The sequence below is a fragment of the Paralichthys olivaceus genome, chromosome 23, assembly GCF_024713975.1.
Source record: "Paralichthys olivaceus isolate ysfri-2021 chromosome 23, ASM2471397v2, whole genome shotgun sequence".
Classification (NCBI taxonomy): domain Eukaryota; kingdom Metazoa; phylum Chordata; class Actinopteri; order Pleuronectiformes; family Paralichthyidae; genus Paralichthys; species Paralichthys olivaceus.
In genome coordinates, this window is record NC_091115.1 from 175001 (window position 1) to 192979 (window position 17979).

At 43.7% G+C, this 17979-nt stretch overlaps 3 protein-coding genes across 9 annotated transcripts in view; 1 reads left to right on the forward strand and 2 right to left on the reverse strand.

The window, feature by feature from the left end:
- cped1 (cadherin-like and PC-esterase domain containing 1) overlaps positions 1–826 on the reverse strand; it is a 14772-nt gene extending 13946 nt beyond the window's left edge. For 2 of the 3 annotated variants that reach the window (XR_011240168.1, XM_069520035.1), the window contains exons 1-2: positions 604–738; positions 1–150 (exon numbers count right to left, since the gene is read on the reverse strand). The exon at positions 1–150 is cut by the window's left edge and continues 201 nt beyond it. Coding sequence is in view for 2 of the 3 variants with exons in the window: in XM_069520035.1 (XP_069376136.1) it covers positions 1–24 (24 nt within the window). In the remaining variant the exon portion in view is untranslated. Of the gene's footprint in view, positions 151–603 lie in introns of all 3 variants that reach the window. The other variant, XM_069520036.1, reaches the window with a different exon arrangement.
- Positions 827–2661: 1835 nt separating this feature from the next.
- Positions 2662–11662, reverse strand: ing3 (inhibitor of growth family, member 3). The gene is made up of 12 exons (XM_020109418.2): positions 11502–11662; positions 11289–11360; positions 9236–9336; positions 8206–8271; positions 7424–7520; positions 7254–7325; positions 7019–7135; positions 6730–6893; positions 6370–6560; positions 6045–6237; positions 4439–4477; positions 2662–4248 (listed from the first exon to the last, which is right to left on the reverse strand). The coding sequence occupies exons 1-12, from the start codon at positions 11527–11529 to the stop codon at positions 4132–4134; spliced, it is 1257 nt and encodes a 418-aa protein (XP_019964977.1). The 5' UTR covers positions 11530–11662; the 3' UTR covers positions 2662–4131.
- Positions 11663–12350: 688 nt separating this feature from the next.
- On the forward strand, positions 12351–17843 carry tspan12 (tetraspanin 12). Of its 5 annotated transcripts, none has more exons than XM_069519860.1 (8): positions 12351–12642; positions 12738–12905; positions 13863–13945; positions 14870–15005; positions 15249–15377; positions 16245–16352; positions 16431–16574; positions 16669–17843. In XM_069519860.1, exons 2-8 carry the CDS (start codon positions 12840–12842, stop codon positions 16969–16971), a joined length of 969 nt encoding a protein of 322 aa, XP_069375961.1. In that variant the 5' UTR covers positions 12351–12642; positions 12738–12839; the 3' UTR covers positions 16972–17843. The 5 variants fall into 5 exon arrangements, with proteins under 5 accessions (XP_069375961.1, XP_069375962.1, XP_069375964.1 ...); XM_069519861.1 differs by having other exon boundaries at positions 12760–12905; XM_069519863.1 differs by having other exon boundaries at positions 12352–12642; positions 15312–15377.
- Positions 17844–17979: the final 136 nt, after the last annotated feature.

Genomic DNA, 17979 nt, shown 5'->3' on the forward strand with positions numbered 1-17979 from the left:
GCAGCGGCGGCGGCGGAGCAGCATCCCGGCCTCCGCTCACATCACCGCCGGGCCGAGCCTCATGTCCATCGGCCTCAGCGCGGTCCTCGGCCCGGTCCTCGGCCCGGTCCTCTCTGGTTCTGGTGTGGAGAGCGAGCTCCTTCAACTCGACTGTTTGAAAAGATGTTAAAAATGAAATAGAACTTTATGATGAGTTATTTTTTCCCGAATTTACCATCAGACGCAGAGGTCTCTGTATATGAATAAACAATGATATTAACTCAAAGAACTTCAATACAGAACCAGATACAATTTTAAATCTGTATATTTTCAGAGGAGTCTGGTGGTAAAACGCTTTTCTACTGAAGCGGCAGAAAGTTCCAAGACTCTTTGATTTGACCAAAGATCAGTGTTGGATGATTTATGATTTATGATTATGAGGAATTCAAACGTTATTAAATCAGGTTTCACTTTTCACAAAGTCTCTTCAGGATTCAATCTCAAGTTAAACTTGTTTTAAACTGGACTTCATCTGTTCTTAATACATTTAAAGAAGAACACGGAGAACATTAACCAGGTTCCACCGAGAACACACAGAACCTCCGCTCAGCTGATTCCACTCACCCGACCTGGACCCATGACGGAACCGAGGAGAAGCACCGGAGAGCTGACGTTAGAGTCCAGACAAAGTCCAGACAAAGTCCCGTTAGAGTCCAGACAAAGTCCAAAGTCCCGTTAGAGTCCAGACAAAGTCCAGACAAAGTCCCGTTAGAGTCCAGACAAAGTCCAGACAAAGTCCCGTTAGAGTCCAGACAAAGTCCAGACAAAGTCCAGACAAAGTCCAGACAAAGTCCAAAGTCCCGTTAGAGTCCAGACAAAGTCCAAAGTCCCGTTAGAGTCCAGACAAAGTCCCGTTAGAGTCCAGACAAAGTCCAAAGTCCCGTTAGAGTGAAATTGATCGGCCGTCAATCTCCGGTTCAGGTGTGAGGGCAGAAGAAGAAGAAGAAGAAGAAGAAGAAGAAGAAGAAGAAGCGGAGGTTTGGTTCGTTCAGTTAAAAACAGACGCAGCAGCATCTGGTTCCAGTTAAATCAGAGAAGAAGAAAACAGTCTCTCCCTCCTCCTCCTCAGGACTCCACCTCTTCTTCACCTCCTCCATTCTCTTCACCTCCTTCCTTCTGTTCTTCACATGAAGTTAAACTGTTCTGTAGGTCAGCACCTCCCCCTCCCCAAGGCCGGGTTATTTCAGGAACACACACACACACACACAGAGACACACACGCACAGAGACACACACACACACACACAGACACACACATACAGAGACAAACACACACACACACACACACACAGAGAGACAAACACACACACAGACAAACACACACGTACAGAGACACACACACACACACAGAAACACACACACACACACACACAGACACACACATACAGAGACACACACACACACACACACAGACACACAGACACACACAGACACACACAGAGACACATGTTTCTTCCACGTTCGATCTTCAGCTTCTTATCTGTCTGGACGAACCTGATTCTGTTCAACGTGTTTCTGTTTGTTTGTTTGTTTGTTTGCTTGTTTGTTTGTTTGCTTGTTTGTTTGTTTGTCCTCTCTTTGGAGTTAAATCTTGTGCTACTGCTGTAACATGTGAATTTCCCCACTGAGGGACAATAAAGGAAATCTAATCTAATCTAATCTAGTGTTCAGATTCACGTTCTTTCACAGGAACTTGTGGAACACGACTGATCTTCTATGAAATAAAACAGAACATCACTCATGATCCATAAATCCTGAGAGACGTGGACGAGAACCTGCAACAGAGATCTTTCAACATTGCTCCTGAGGGTTCTACTTGGGCCGGAGGAGAACGTCTCCCAACAGAACACTGTTAGTGTTTATGTGGGGAACATGAGGAGAACATCTGTCTTTAATTCACTGTTTTTAGAACCAATAGCCTTCCTGTTGCTCAGTCCAGACCTCCCCCGGTGGTCACATCTGAGTTTGAGCTTCAGACACTGAAGGGATTGGGTCGTGTTCTGTGAGAACCATCGTTCCGTCTGTTTCTATATCACTAATAATTCATACTAATAAACTTTAATAACATATTAATGATTCTGTCTCATATAAAACCAAGATAAACTTATTTACCTATGTTCGACCTGTGGTGACATCATCATTCGCAGATCTGATTGGTCGATAGTCTTCCTCCACATGTTCTCTGGACCCTGTCATGTGTTCAGTACGTTACCATGGAGACGTACCTCAGTCAGAAACACATCACCATGGTAACCACCAGATTTGAAATAAAGAAAAAAAACTGCTTTGTTGTTCAGACGTTAAATTTGTTTCATAATATTGATCTATTATCTTTAATTGAACCATTAACAGGGAAATCATTGGCTGCTGTTTCCAGCCAATCACATGACTTTTTCTGTTGTACATAAGCCTATAGTCACGTTTATATACTGAACTAAATATACGTGTAGAAAGTTAACTCTCTGTCCGAAATGTTTACATATGACACAAATTATTAATGGAGAAAACAGTTATCTAAGTTATCTAATGCATCGATAATAAAATAATGTTATCGTTGTTCAGAGTCAGAATATTAAATTATTTCTGGTATTCAAATGTAAAAAAAGACTTTAAATCTCAAAACTTAGAAACAAATCGACCATTTTATTGGACTTTTTCTTTGAACATCCCTGGAAACAGACGCGCGTCAGTGCGACTGAACACGCACGCACACAGACACACACGCACACAGACACACGCACACAGACACACACACACAGACACACACGCACACACACAGACTGTACATTCCGAAACTTGTTGCAGAGGTCACTGTCTTTAATCCTGTTTAAACTTCTAGTTCATCAGGTCACTCAGGCTCCTGTAGTTGTACATAAACACTTCCTGTAGTTTTTCAGATCTGAGATTCACGTGAAGATTAAGATTTAGAAGATTACAGCCAGATAAAAAACATCTGACACGTCAACATCTGGACGTTAAAGATCTAAATCTGAGATGAACATTTAAAAAAGAGAAACTAATCACGAGTATTAATCAATTAAGTAGAGTGAAGTCTGAGTTTGTGTTTTAAGGGAGAATTTAAACAATTCAAATAAAATAAAGTCAGGATAATTAGATCTAGTTTAATTAAATCTGAATATTTTTAACTTCATTAAAATAGTCAGAAACTGAATCTGGTCAGTGTGAATTATTTCAATCTGGATTAATAAAATATGAATCTGGATTAGAGACGGGTTTCATCATTAAAGTTTTAATAATCCTGGTTTAATTAAGTCAAATCTTGTTTTTGAGTTTAAGTCTAAATTCAGAGGAAAAACAAAGATTTAAGTTTTGTGGATGAATCTCAGAACCGAGCTGGTTCCATTTCTAACTCATGTTCAACCTTTTCTCAACAGAAGGTAAAATGTTCCTCCTCCTCTATGAACTACCTAAATGTTAAACCGACCTTCGTCCTGACCAGGTGATCTGTGTGCGGGGTCTTCGTCAGTCAACCTAAAACTGTCCCATAAAGAAAATCTAGAAATTGATTTTGGAGAGAAAATCTGATCAGATGGAAATCTGACATAAAGAGTCTGATTTTCATTCATCAGGTGAAGGAGTGAAACTTGTCATCCAGCAAATATTTCTACTTTTCCACATTTAAACATTTAATTGTATTTTTCATGAAAACTGCAGATTGTTTGTTTGTTCGTCGTTAAAATGTCTTTAATCAATCGATGGATTGATGGATGGACGGGAGGTGGAGATTTAACTTAAGCCTCCGACATGGAATGATCAAATGAATGATGAATGAGTTTAATGTGGTCAAATCATGTCAGGATTATTGAAGTCAGATTTGATCAGATTAAACCTTAATCTTGATAATTAAGTTGGAAATCTGAAAATAAATTTGGTCTTCAAAGATAAATGATCTTAGTTTTTGGGTCAAACAAAAACATTTGATTTATTTTCCTTCTTGTGGCTTCGATCCGTTTGTTGGCACAAAGATTTGAACGTGTCAGCCGCTGTGTGAGCAGCCCGTTGACCTCTGACCTCTATGGTTCTGCAGTGTGTTACAAGGTTAAAATCCAACATGGCAGACAGAGCAGTGAGTCTATTTGTGGCGGCTGCCTCTCCTCTTCATGGCGGCCGTACACTGAGGACAGTACCACTTCCCCTTGGGAGCCTCGGTCAGTCCGACGCAGCCGTAGTGGAACCACTCGATTGGACACTGAGCAGAAAGTAAAGATTAATAAACTGATTGGATAAAATGTCTATTAATCAAATGTCAGTCAACCTACGACTCAATGTGTTCAGTCACTGATGGAAACAGGTTCAATTTGATTTTCTTCTTCCAGTTTGTTAAACACAAAATAAATTAATATTAAACTTTAACCTTTAAGAAATAACATGACACTTACATCTGTGTTATCGCAGCCGACCATTTCTCCATAAGAAACCTGGAAAAGGACAAACAACAGTTTTACTGTTTTTACTTATTTAAATTATTCTCATGTTGGGTTTATCAGATGTTCTGGTGGTCAAACGTCACAACAATTAACCAGCAACACAAACTCCGGATGTTATGTTCGATTAAAAAGTAAAGAAGTTTAACTGTGTTCCAGGGACGTCAGGATTAACAGATTTGACCATAACCGTGGTTTCATAACCGTAAGAATTGTACAAACTAAGATATCCAAATATAATGTCCTGCCTCGCTCTCCCTCTTTGAGTGTGCGCTTGTTTGAGTGTGCGAGCCACTGAAACGTTGAGAAGAGGGAAGTAACTTATTTCCACCAACGCTGATCAAAAAACTACATCAGAAGAGTTCAATGGTAGAAATCCTTGTGTGTGTGTGTCTGTCTGTCTGTCTCTGTGTGTCTGTCTGTCTGTCTCTGTGTGTCTGTCTGTCTGTCTGTCTGTCTCTGTGTGTCTGTCTGTCTGTCTCTGTGTGTCTGTCTGTCTGTCTGTCTGTCTCTGTGTGTCTGTCTGTCTGTCTCTGTGTGTGTGTGTCTGTCTGTCTGTCTCTGTGTGTGTGTCTGTCTGTCTGTCTCTGTGTGTCTGTCTGTCTGTCTCTGTGTGTGTGTGTCTGTCTGTCTGTCTCTGTGTGTGTGTCTGTCTGTCTGTCTCTGTGTGTCTGTCTGTCTGTCTCTGTGTGTGTGTGTCTGTCTGTCTGTCTCTGTGTGTCTGTCTGTCTGTCTGTCTCTGTGTGTGCGTGTGTGTGTCTGTCTGTCTGTCTGTCTCTGTGTGTCTGGCTGTCTCTGTGTGTGTGTGTGTGTGTCTGTCTGTCTCTGTGTGTGTGTCTGTCTGTCTGTCTGTCTCTGTGTGTCTGTCTGTCTGTCTCTGTGTGTGTGTGTGTGTGTGTGTGTGTGTGTGTGTGTGTGTCTGTCTGTCTGTCTGTCTCTGTGTGTGTGTCTGTCTGTCTGTCTGTGTGTGTGCGTGTGTGTGTCTGTCTCTGTGTGTGTGTGTCTGTCTGTCTGTCTGTCTCTGTGTGTGTGTCTGTCTGTCTGTCTCTGTGTGTGCGTGTGTGTGTCTGTCTGTCTGTCTCTGTGTGTGTGTGTGTCTGTCTGTCTGTCTGTCTCTGTGTGTGTGTGTGTCTGTCTGTCTGTCTCTGTGTGTGCGTGTGTGTGTCTGTCTCTGTGTGTGTGTGTCTGTCTGTCTGTCTGTCTCTGTGTGTCTGTCTGTCTCTGTGTGTGTGTCTGTCTGTCTGTCTCTGTGTGTGTGTGTGTGTGTGTGTGTCTGTCTGTCTGTCTCTGTGTGTGTGTGTCTGTCTGTCTGTCTCTCTCTGTGTGTGTCTGTCTCTCTGTGTGTGTGTCTGTCTGTCTGTCTGTCTGTCTCTCTCTGTGTGTGTCTGTCTGTCTCTGTGTGTGTGTGTGTGTCTGTCTGTCTGTCTCTCTGTGTGTGTGTCTGTCTGTCTCTCTGTGTGTGTCTGTCTCTCTCTCTCTGTGTGTCTGTCTGTCTCTCTGTGTGTGTCTGTCTGTCTCTCTGTGTGTGTCTGTCTCTCTCTCTCTCTGTGTGTGTGTGTACCTGGTTACAGATGCAGTATCGGGGCTCGTTGGGGTCGTAGGTCCAGTCCACCTGACTGTTGGCTTCAGCCTCAGGTAGCGCTGAGGCCTGCTGGGAAAGCTCCTGGGCCAGCGCTGACGATGACGAGCACGATGACAGAGAGGAAGAGGAGGACGATGAAGACGACTGATGATTAGAAGACTTGATGCTGCTTCTGGAAAACAGAAGACTCAGATTTAAAGGTCATTTGAATAGAGACATGTTTCTGTGTCTTATAGATCTGAACCTGCAGGATGACTTCAACACATGCTGATGAAAAGTACAGGTGGGGGTGTGGAGGTCTTACTTGGACTTGCGCCCCCTGGAGTCAGAGGCGGTGGTGGGGGTGAGGGTCTGGGTGAGAGTGGAGGCCAGAGCAGAGGAGGAGTATCCAGTGCTGTCCCGGGACAGAGAGAACTCTCTGCCGAGCTGGAAGTCGTTGTTCTTGATGGCTTCGTAACTCGCTTTGAGACTGGACGTCCTCCTGCCCTCCTTCATCTGGAACCACAATCGCACGTCAACACAGAGACAGACACAGGGACAAGTCTTCACAGCAGCACTGTCTTAATAACACATATTACAAAGGACATAGCGTTGGACCCGGTCCAACCCAGAAGCACTCTTGTGATATCAGCTGATGTAACCTCTGAGGAGAACGGTACTCAACCTGTGCTGTCGCCTGAACAGCCTGAGCAGCTGCCATGGTGATGGCCCCGGCTCCGGCCCCAGGCCCCGCAGGCAGGGAGCTCAGGTTGTAAGAGGCCAGAGGCTGAGACGAGTTCACACTGTACACGTTGTTGGTGGATGAGGACGTGCTGTTGGTGCGACAGCCTGCAGGGGGCAGAGTGAACACGTCAAATGAGAGAACTGCTATTTTTATTATGATGTATTGTCCTTTCACGTGTTTGTCAGAGATCAGTGTAAAGGTCAGAGGTCAAGTGGAAGTCAGGTATTACCTGGCGTGTTTTCTTTTGAAGCGTCTGACGTGAGGGTCGACAGCAGAGCTTCAGATTTAAACTTCTTCTCTGGAACGTGCTCTGTCGTGTGATGAGTCGGAGCGCTGTACTTCCTCTCTGCTCCCAAACACAGCATACATGTGAAGAGCATGTTAAATCAGTGTCATGTGGCTGATCCCTGATCAGATTGATTATGTCAGTATTGATCAGCAGACTCAGGACGGCTGGTACTTACTCTCAGTGGTGGTGTGAGAGTGGACGTGATGGTTGTTGACTGGTTGAGACGGACTGTCCATCTCTAACGACCCTGAGAAGAAAAAAAACATCGAGTTAAACAACTTCTGCTTCCTCGTGTTTATCAGTTAAGTTTGACATCAATCATTTGTGAGTCTGTGAGTGACGCACGTCTCTCCAGGATCTCAGTGATGCCGGCGTTGTCTGCCTCCAGCTCCATCTTGAACTTGGCCAGTTCCTGGTCCAGTTTGCGCAGATGACGGTCGACCTGAAGGAACATGAACCAAGAGCATCACTTAAATAAGATCTACTCCCTCTGTGACAGCATGATTGACAGGTTCAACTTCCTCTGTTGCACAGATGTTTCTAGAGACCACATCTGTATCATCATCATCATCATGTTTCCTGTGGCTGAATAAACGGAACATGTACTAATGTTGTGTGAAATGTATAATGTTCTGTAATAGAGACGTCACGATATGAAAATTTGGTGCCACGATTATTGTCAGAGGAAATATCAGTTTCACGATTTATAGTTTAGGAGGAAAAAGATACGGAACAAACAATATATCTTGAATATATATAACTAAGATGTTTTACTTAGTTGCCTTATTGTGGAAGGTTGGTCAGTGAATTTGTGTTTCCTGTCATCATAAGCAGTATATCTGTATGGGACTTTTATTGTGAAGGGTCACAGACGGAAGTTGTTCTGTTTTGGGAGCGAGGTGTTGACTAGTTTTCGTATTTTCCTGGTTCACGCCTCATTCTTCATATTCTGAAGGACACCAAAGTTAGATATCGTACTTTTTACAATTATGAAATCGTGACGTTATCAAACCACGGTTATCGTAAAATCAGTTAATCTTGACATCCCTGTTCTGTGATAACCATGTTTGTGTGACGTGTTGGTTGTCTACCTCAGAATGACTCATCTTTAAGCATCTCCTACTCACCAGATCATAAATCTGATTGGCCAGCTGAACTTTTTCATCTGCATCTTCCAGAGCTTTGTAATAATCCTGAAACAACAACAAAGTGATCGCACACGAGTTTTAATGAAAACATCACCATTCACTGCAGATACATAATCAATGATCAGCTGACTGATCACCATGACAGAAGTCGTATATGAAGAAACAGAATTACCACACGAAGGTTGTATGCCTCTGCCAAAAAGTGCAGTTTGTGTGTACATACTTCTACGTACTTTTTTCTTCTAGATTCATATAAAGGTCACTGTAACCTCTGACAACTGAAACATAATCACTTCATCTTGGAGTCCAAGTGACAACTGATCAAAAGATTGGATATCCATCTTCTGTCATGATGCCCTGGTCACTTCTTCGATAACCAAAATGCTCCCACGCTGCAGATTTAAAGCTCCAGTGTAGGATTCAGGTGAAAGGATCTATTGTCAGAAATTTAATGTAGAATCATCCTCATGATGTTTTCACTAGTTCGTTTCATCTAAATTGTATGAATTGTAGTTTTCTTTACCCCAGAAAAGGCCCTTTATATTTAAATACTTTATATTTACATGGAGGGGACACTCTCTACAGAGGCCGCCATGTTTTTTCATTAGTCCAGACTGGACAGACTAAAACCTTTTGAGTTTTTATAACAACTGAAGCTGCCACAGGTTCTTCTTCATGTTTGGAAGGAGAGGGGGGAGGGGTGTTCAGCTGCAACATGACACTTCAACACTAGATGTCACTAAATTCCTCACACTGTAACTTAAGGCATTTTATTGCGTTGCTTCTGCCATTTTTAAAGCATGTCTCTATCAACCAACGTTCATGTAAGTGGCCTGCACACACAAACAAAAGTCTGTTTCTGTTCGTCCAGACTAAAACACAACCTGAGTTTTCAATCTAAAAGGAAGCCAGGATGAGGCCACAATAACCATAGTTCAGCAGAAGAGTACGATCTAAACATCTGTTGAACAAGTTTACTTAGGGTCTGGTTTCAGTCGTGTTTTCTGACCTTTTTAATGACCTCCATCTGTTCCTCTCTCCACTCAGGTTTGTTCTTCTTTGCGTTGACAAAGAACTCGATCACTTTGTGCTCCAGCTGATCGGTGGCGTCTGTAACCGGAAGAGAAGGAAAAACAACAAGCTCTCAGAACTTCAACCATACACACAGAGTTACTGTGAGTTCTCTTCAACAACACAATGATCTGTAATCATCAGCCTGTGAAAACACTAGGAACGTTCCTGTCTGGTCAGCAGCTCCTCACTGATTGGTCTGATTTTGTGACATCATTGTGGATATTGCATACTATCTATGTGTCAATAAAGTGCAGCGGGAATATTTCACAGGTTGATGCCACATTAAAACTGATAATGATGATTTGAATATCACAATAATCACCACGACACCTTGTCATAGCTCGTTCCTGTTGTTTGTGATTCTACATTAAATCTGTTGTTTTATGACTTCATTAAAAACGATCTCCTACTTTTCACCTGTTTTAGTTCCACACGTGTTCAGATGTGGCAGATTGAACATTTGATTAAAGACTACGACTGAAAATCAATCTGACAACGTGACATGTCCTGAAAATAAATAAATAAAAACAATTTGGTTTGGTTCAGAATCTAAAATCACACCCTGACATTAAATGTGACAAAATGTGTAACAGTGAAAATAAAGCTCAGTTTCACAGGACACGTGTAAACATGTGTGTGTATACTGCATGTACTGTGTGTGTGTATACTGCATGTACTGTGTGTATACTGCATGTACTGTGTGTATACTATATGTACAGTGTGTGTGTATACTGTATGTACTGTGTGTACAGTGTGTGTATACTGCATGTACTGTGTGTATACTGCATGTACTGTGTGTATACTGCATGTACTGTGTGTATACTATATGTACAGTGTGTGTGTATACTGTATGTACTGTGTGTATACTATATGTACAGTGTGTGTATACTGTATGTACTGTGTGTATACTATATGTACAGTGTGTGTATACTGCATGTACTGTATGTGCAGTGTGTGTGTATACTGCATGTACTGTGTGTATACTATATGTACAGTGTGTGTGTATACTGTATGTACTGTGTGTACAGTGTGTGTATACTGCATGTACTGTGTGTATACTATATGTACAGTGTGTGTGTATACTGTATGTACAGTGTGTGTATACTGCATGTACTGTGTGTGTATACTGTATGTACTGTGTGTATACTGCATGTACTGTGTGTATACTGCATGTACTGTGTGTATACTATATGTACAGTGTGTGTGTATACTGTATGTACTGTGTGTACAGTGTGTGTATACTGCATGTACTGTGTGTGTGTATACTGTATGTACAGTGTGTGTATACTGCATGTACTGTGTGTGTATACTGTATGTACAGTGTGTGTATATACTGCATGTACTGTGTGTCTACTATATGTACAGTGTGTGTATACTGTATGTACAGTGTGTGTATACTGCATGTACTGTGTGTGTATACTGTATGTACAGTGTGTGTATATACTGCATGTACTGTGTGTATACTATATGTACAGTGTGTGTGTATACTGCATGTACTGTGTGTACAGTGTGTGTATACTGCATGTACTGTGTGTATACTATATGTAAAGTGTGTGTATACTATATGTACTGTGTGTGTATACTGTATGTACAGTGTGTGTATATACTGCATGCACTGTGTGTACAGTGTGTGTATACTGCATGTACTGTGTGTATACTATATGTACAGTGTGTGTATACTGTATGTGCAGTGTGTGTGTATACTGCATGTACAGTGTGTGTATACTGCATGTACTGTGTGTGTGTACATTGTGTGTACAGTGTGTATACCGTATGTGTCTCTCTATGCACTGTGTATGTACATTATGTGTACTGTCTGTGTGTACAGTGTGTATACTGTATGTGTACTGTGTGTGTACTGTGTGTGTACTGTGTGTGTCTCTCTATGCACTGTGTGTGTGTACATTGTGTGTACAGTGTGTGTGTTCTGTATGTGTTTAATGTGTGTGAGCATTGTGTGTGTTCTGTGTGTACTTTGTGTAACATACTCTGAACCTGCAGGTCCATCTCCCTCATTTCCGTAAACCTGTCGCGGAGATCCATGGGAAGCTGCTCGATCACTGCCAGGAGAAGAACAAGCCGTTACGTGCTAATGCTGCTATGCTAACGGCCGGGGCGGCACAGGCCGGAAAACACCGCACATTAAACGCAGAAAACGCACAAACAGCCCCCCCACCGCAGAGTCCTGGTCCCATACTCACTCTCCAGGTAATCCTCCAGGTACAACATGGCGCCAAATCCGAGGTTTCACGCGTTTTAGGGAACAATTCTTTTCTTCCAATATGGCGCCGTCAGCCGCTGCGTCTCTGAGAAAAACACTGAGGTCACACCTGCTGACGTCAGCGGGGCGCTGTCTTCTGATTGGTTTAAACGCACACGGTCGTTGACGTACGTCTCCAGAACAGATGCTTCATGGGAGTTGGAGTTCAAAACGAATTATTAAAATAATTGGAAAATGGTTATAATCAGATATTTATACGTGTTAATGTCACATGTTCTGCTCAATGAACAGAAACTAACCAGGGTATTAAATATATATTATGTACATTGTATGATGAAACATCATAATGCTGAACTTTATACTAAAAGATGATTTGTTTGTTTTGATGACGTTACATCAGAAGCATAAAAACCTGTGGTGGTTTTAATGATTTCATCCTGAGGAATAAAAATCTTCTTTAACCTCAGATCAGTTAAAACACAAAATGATGAAGATGATTGAGGTTATTCTTTTATTCATTCTCCTGTTTGACTGCAACAAAACAATGAAGAGTTTGTGTGTGGGTGTGGCTTGTGTTCAGGTAAATTCATTTAAATTAGCTATTCAATCTTATACTATGAGTCAGACAGATTTTTATTTTAACGAGACAATTTTCTGTGACCACACGTCATACATTTGATAGATTACATTGACTATATGGCCAAAAATATTTGGACAATAGTCCCTGCAGCCACCAGAGGCCTCCACGTGTCTGCGTCCTGTCCTCAGCCTCATGACGTCTGTGACCCCGAGTCTGAGGCTGGAGGCGGACACATTCCTCTGTCCTCCCCCAGGACCAGAGAGGGAGGGAGGACACAGAGAGAGAGAGACAGAGAGAGAGACAGAGAGAGGAGCTGCTGCTCAGAGAGTTTAATTAGTGACGAGGAAAGAAGAAGAAGCAGCAGGAGACAGTTGAAAAGTTAAACAGTTGCAGTTTCTGCTTCAGGTCACTGTCTCAGTCCTCAGTGACACAGATTTGGTTTTACAGCAGGTCACTGAGGATTTACATCAGCTGGACTCTGGTCTATGTCTGGTCCTGGTCTCTGTCTCTGCCTGGACTTTGGTTCTGGTCCTGGTCTGAGGTGAGTGTAGTTCTGTGGTTCTGCAGAATCTAGATCAGTCCAGAACCAGGTGTGAGTTTGGTGCTGAGTGATTGGTGAACCACCTGTCGTTAAAGTTTCCTCTAACGGAAAAACCAGAGCACGAGGCTCGAGCCTGAGAAGCATGTTGCCATGGTGACCCGGGCTCAGATGAGCGGCGTGCACGAGCTACGGTTGGGATGGCTCGTGAGGACGCGGTGAAATGTCTGAGGTGTCTGCTGTACGCACTCAACGTTCTCTTCTGGGTGAGACTTTCATCTTCATCATCACCACTCTACTAACATCATCTTCATCATTATTATGGCTGTATTATGGTATGTGCTCATCTAATCATCTCTTACGTCATCATCTTTATTTACATGTTTGTCAGATCAGTCACATGTGAATTGAATTCACATGTCATCAGTTTAACATGTGACTGAGTCTGATTCCAGCTGTTATATGTCATCACATGTCATCACATGTCATTTAGCTGACTTACAATTAGTGCATCATCAGCTATGAGGGGCCATTTTTTAGGGAGGTTCAGCATCTTGCCCAGGGACACTTCGGCATGGGCTGGGATTTCACCTCCTGACCTTCTGGTTGGAGGACAACTGCTCTACTCCCTCAGCCACAGCCGCCCAGGACATTGTACAAGTGAAAGAACAAACATGTTTGTCTTTACATGTGATGACTGAACTTCATATCAAAGAGATCCAAAGGGTCAAAGGTCAAAGTCACTTTACAGTTTGCATTAATGAAATCTACTCTATGTAACAACAAAAAAACAAAGTCTATCCATGTGTTGAACAGAAGTCGTAAAGTCAAGTATAGCTCGGACTTAGAGCGCGCCTGAGCCTGATGCAAGCCCCACGTCTCCCCTGATGATAAACCTGATTAAATGATATATCCATATTGGATTTATAATATTTATATCTGTATTCACACCCTGACAACAGTTCTGCTCACCTGAAACACACCTGAACACTGGATATTACCCATGATCCCCGGCTGAGGACTGAGAATAAAAGAGGAAACTAATTTTAATCAAACTGCTGCTTTAAAGTGAAGTTGATTTAAAGTTTGAAGTGAGAGCAGGCTGTGTGTGTGTGTGTGTGTGTGTGTGTGTGTGTGCGAACATGTCTCACATTCCGACATGTTATTTGTAGGCAGCAGAAACTGATCTGTTTATATCTGTGTGTTTATTTGTGTGTGTTCAGCTGATGTCAGTGTGTGTGTTGGGAGTGGCAGCGTGGATCAGAGACTCTCTGAACGCCGTCCTGACGCTGACGGCTCACACCAGGTGAGTTCAGGGAAACAGTGACGCATCATAAACACATGTCACTGCTCCAGTGGTAGAAAGTTACTCATTTACTAGTACTACTGTACCGTCTGTTGCTGTGTGCATTTGCATCTTACACGTTAGTCTGACACGTTAGCCTGACACGTTAGTCTGAGACGTTAGTCTGACACGTTAGCCTGAGGCGTTAGTCTGACATGTAAGCCTGACACGTTAGCCTGACACGTTAGTCTGACACGTTAGCCTGACCGATAGTCTGAGACGTTAGTCTGACACGTAAGCCTGACACGTTAGTCTGACACGTTAGTCTGAGACGTTAGTCTGAGACGTTAGTCTGACACGTTAGTCTGAGACGTTAGTCTGAGACGTTAGTCTGACACGTTAGCCTGACACGTTAGCCTGAGACGTTAGTCTGAGACGTTAGTCTGAGACGTTAGCCTGACACGTTAGTCTGAGGTGTTAGTTTGACACGTTAGTCTGACACGTTAGTCTGACACGTTAGTCTGACACGTTAGTCTGACACGTTAGCCTGACACGTTAGTCTGACACGTTAGCCTGACATGTTAGTCTGACACGTTAGCCTGACACGTTAGCCTGACACGTTAGTCTGAGGTGTTAGTTTGACACGTTAGTCTGACACGTTAGCCTGACACGTTAGTCTGACACGTTAGCCTGACATGTTAGTCTGACACGTTAGCCTGACACGTTAGTCTGAGGTGTTAGTTTGACACGTTAGTCTGACACGTTAGTCTGACACGTTAGTCTGACACGTTAGTCTGAGGCGTTAGTTTGACACGTTAGCCTGACACGTTAGCCTGACACGTTAGCCTGACACTTTAGTCTGACACGTTAGTCTGACACGTTAGTCTGACACGTTAGCCTGACACGTTAGTCTGACACGTTAGTCTGACACATACGTGTGTGCAGGTTGGAGGAAGCGGCCATCCTCACATACTCTCCAGCTGTTCATCCCGTCATCATCGCCGTGTGCTGCTTCCTCGTCATTGTGGCGATGGTGGGATACTGTGGAACACTCAGGTGTAACCTGCTGCTGCTCTCCTGGGTATGTCTCACCTGTCGTTACACACACACACACACACACACACACACGTCACTGTCGCCAGGACATCAGGGCTGAGTGTGATCCATGTCACCTGGGGGGGCGGGGCCTGGTACCAGGTGTGTGTATGTATTGGAGGAGTTCGTCTCCTTGGTCCGTCCCTGAAAGACGAGCTATCAGGACACCCAGAGAGCATGATGGGAAAACATCAGGGTATTAAAAACATGATGTTGTATCACATTACAGTGCATCACATCAAATTACTTTCCACATGTATCACATCATCTGGAGCCTGAGTGTGTGTTTCAGTACCTGTGCAGTCTGTTGGTGATCTTCTGCATTGAACTGGCCAGCGCAGTGTGGACGTATGACCAGGTGAGAAAACTCGACAGCGCCCCCGGTGTCTGAACACAGTGAATAACACTGCAGACTGTCGCATAATTAGAATATATAATTATATTCAAACTTGATCTTATTGTGTCTGGATACAGTTTAATACTCACAACACTCTACTGTGTAGTACATGTGCACAGTGTGTGGAGTGTTAAGAGAGTGTTGTGTGGTAGTGTGTAGCAAAGTGTGTGTTGGTGTGTGAGCAGCTGCAGGTTCATTTATTTTCAGCTGCTGATACAAACTGAAAGTAAAAATAAAATGAAATGTGAAACATGTCTGGATCTCCTCTTACACACACACACACACACACACACACACGTTTGTACTTCTATCTTCGTGAGGACACTCATTGACATAATCATTCCCTAACTTTAACCTATTCTAACCTAAACCTCATTCTAACCCTCAAACAGTCCATTAAAGGGGGGTCACAAAGTGAGGACCAGACATTTTGTCCTCACTCTGCAGGTTGTGTTGGATCAAACTGGTCCTCACGAAGATAGCTGTTCAAGAGCACTCAGACTGACACACACACACACACACACTGATTCTGTGAGTTCACCTGCAGCTTCGGTTGTATAACCTCACTGAGTCTGTGTGTGTGTGTGTGTGTGTGTGTGTTATCTGAGCTCAGGTCTCACCTGCCTGCAGGGGATTGTGGGTATTGTAGTAAGGACAGATTGTTATCAGCTGGTTATCAGAGGGGGAGGGGTCTTCAGGATGATCCATCATCAGGACTGATAGGAGGGGGGGTTGTCATGACAACTCACCTGTTACAGCTGAGTCTGTGTCTGTGTGTGTGTGTGTGTGTGTGTGTGTGTGTGCGTGCGTGTGTGTGTGTGTGAGCAGCCGTCAGTGCAGCGCTCTGATATGATCAGTCTGAAGTCTCGGATGTCAAACTACGGCCTGCAGAGATACCAGTGGCTCACACACACCTGGAACAGCTTCCAGACACAGGTAACACCCTAACCCACAAACACACACACACGCACACACACACACACAGTGGTCATGTGACCTGTGTGTGTTGACCAGTTTAAATGCTGCGGAGTGATCTACTTCACTGATTGGCTGGAGATGACAGAGATGGAGTGGCCTCCTGACTCCTGCTGCTCCAATCAGTATCCAGGCTGCGCTCGCCACGCCCACTACCACGACCTGAGTGACCTCCACCAAGAGGTGAGACACGGCCACCTCTCAATGGAAGAGACATGCCACGTGTTCACAGAGGTCAGAGGTCAAACTGACCATGTGTGTCTCCGGTGTGTTTCAGGGCTGCGGTCCAAAGATCTACAGTTTCATTCGTGGGACAAAGCAGTTGCAGGCATTGCGTTTCCTGGGTGTGTCCATTGGCGTAGCTCAGATCCTGGCGATGGCGCTCACCCTCACGCTGCTCTGGGCACTTTATTATGGACGAACGTCTCCAGGCCTGGACTCCATGACGCCCCCGATGGACTCCACCCCTGACACTGTGACGCATGGAGCCTCAGCTGAAGCTTCAGGCAGCAACAAAACTAACATGTCCGCTGCCTCCGTGCCGCAGGAACACCATTTTGAGATGGAGCGCCTGTCGTAGCCGTGGGGACAAGCAGGAAGTGAAGTCTGAGATGTGTTAACATGTGACATCATCAGGTGACGAAACAGAAACTGAGGAAAACACGACGTGAGAAAAAACGTAAAAACCAATGAGGCATTAAAAATCAGTGAAATCAACGAGAGATTTAGAAACAACAACCTGTCACATGACGCTCCTCGTGAGTTTGAAATAAAGAACACGACTAAAAAAGACCAGAGGTGGAACAACCTTTACCATTAATGACACCTGCAGCTGTGAACACGCCAGGAACACGTTGTGAACACGCCAGGAACACGTTGTGAACACGCCAGGAATACGTGAACATGTCAGGAACACGTTGTGACTATATCAGGAAGATGTAAACATGTCAGGAACACGTGAACATGTCAGGAACACGTTGTGACTATATCAGGAACACGTTGTGAACACGTCAGGAAGATGTAAACATGTCAGGAACACGTGAACACGCCAGGAACACGTGAACACGTCAGGAACACGAGAACACGTCAGGAACACGTCCGGAACACGTTGTGAGCACGTTGTGAACAAGTCAGGAACACGTGAACACGTCAGGAACACGTGAACACGTCCGGAACACGTTGTGAACACGTGAGCACGTTGTGAACACGTCAGGAACACGTGAACACGTCCAGAACACATTGTGAACACGTCAGGAACACGTGAGCACGTTGTGAACAAGTCAGGAACACCAGCACTGTTCTCCAGACGTTCTCCGGAACCTGAGCGGTTCCTATGCAAGGATCCCCAGAACTATGTTTTATATGAGAACATGTGTGATTTTGATGTTTTATACTTTTGTGTCTGAGTTATTTTCTCACTGGAAAATAAAACAAAGTTTGAAGCAGAACGACTCTGATCTGTCTTAGTTGATCAATTATTGACAGAATCCAATGAATAATAAGTAAATATATAAATATGGATGTGATTCAATAATGTTTTATAAATTCAGGTCAGAGTTTGTTGATTCAATTAAGACACAAAATTTAA

Coding starts and splice junctions, on each gene's coding strand:
- ing3 (XM_020109418.2), bottom strand. CDS start 11,529: ATGTTGTACCTGGAGGATTACCTGGAGA. Junction 9,337..11,288: donor GATGGACCTGCAGGTTCAGA/GTATGTTACACA, acceptor TTCCGGTTACAG/ACGCCACCGATCAGCTGGAG. Junction 4,249..4,438: donor TCGGCTGCGATAACACAGAT/GTAAGTGTCATG, acceptor CTTTCTGCTCAG/TGTCCAATCGAGTGGTTCCA.
- tspan12 (XM_069519860.1), top strand. CDS start 12,840: ATGGCTCGTGAGGACGCGGTGAAATGTCTGAGGTGTCTGCTGTACGCA. Junction 16,353..16,430: donor GGAACAGCTTCCAGACACAG/GTAACACCCTAA, acceptor TGTGTTGACCAG/TTTAAATGCTGCGGAGTGAT. Junction 16,575..16,668: donor TGAGTGACCTCCACCAAGAG/GTGAGACACGGC, acceptor GGTGTGTTTCAG/GGCTGCGGTCCAAAGATCTA.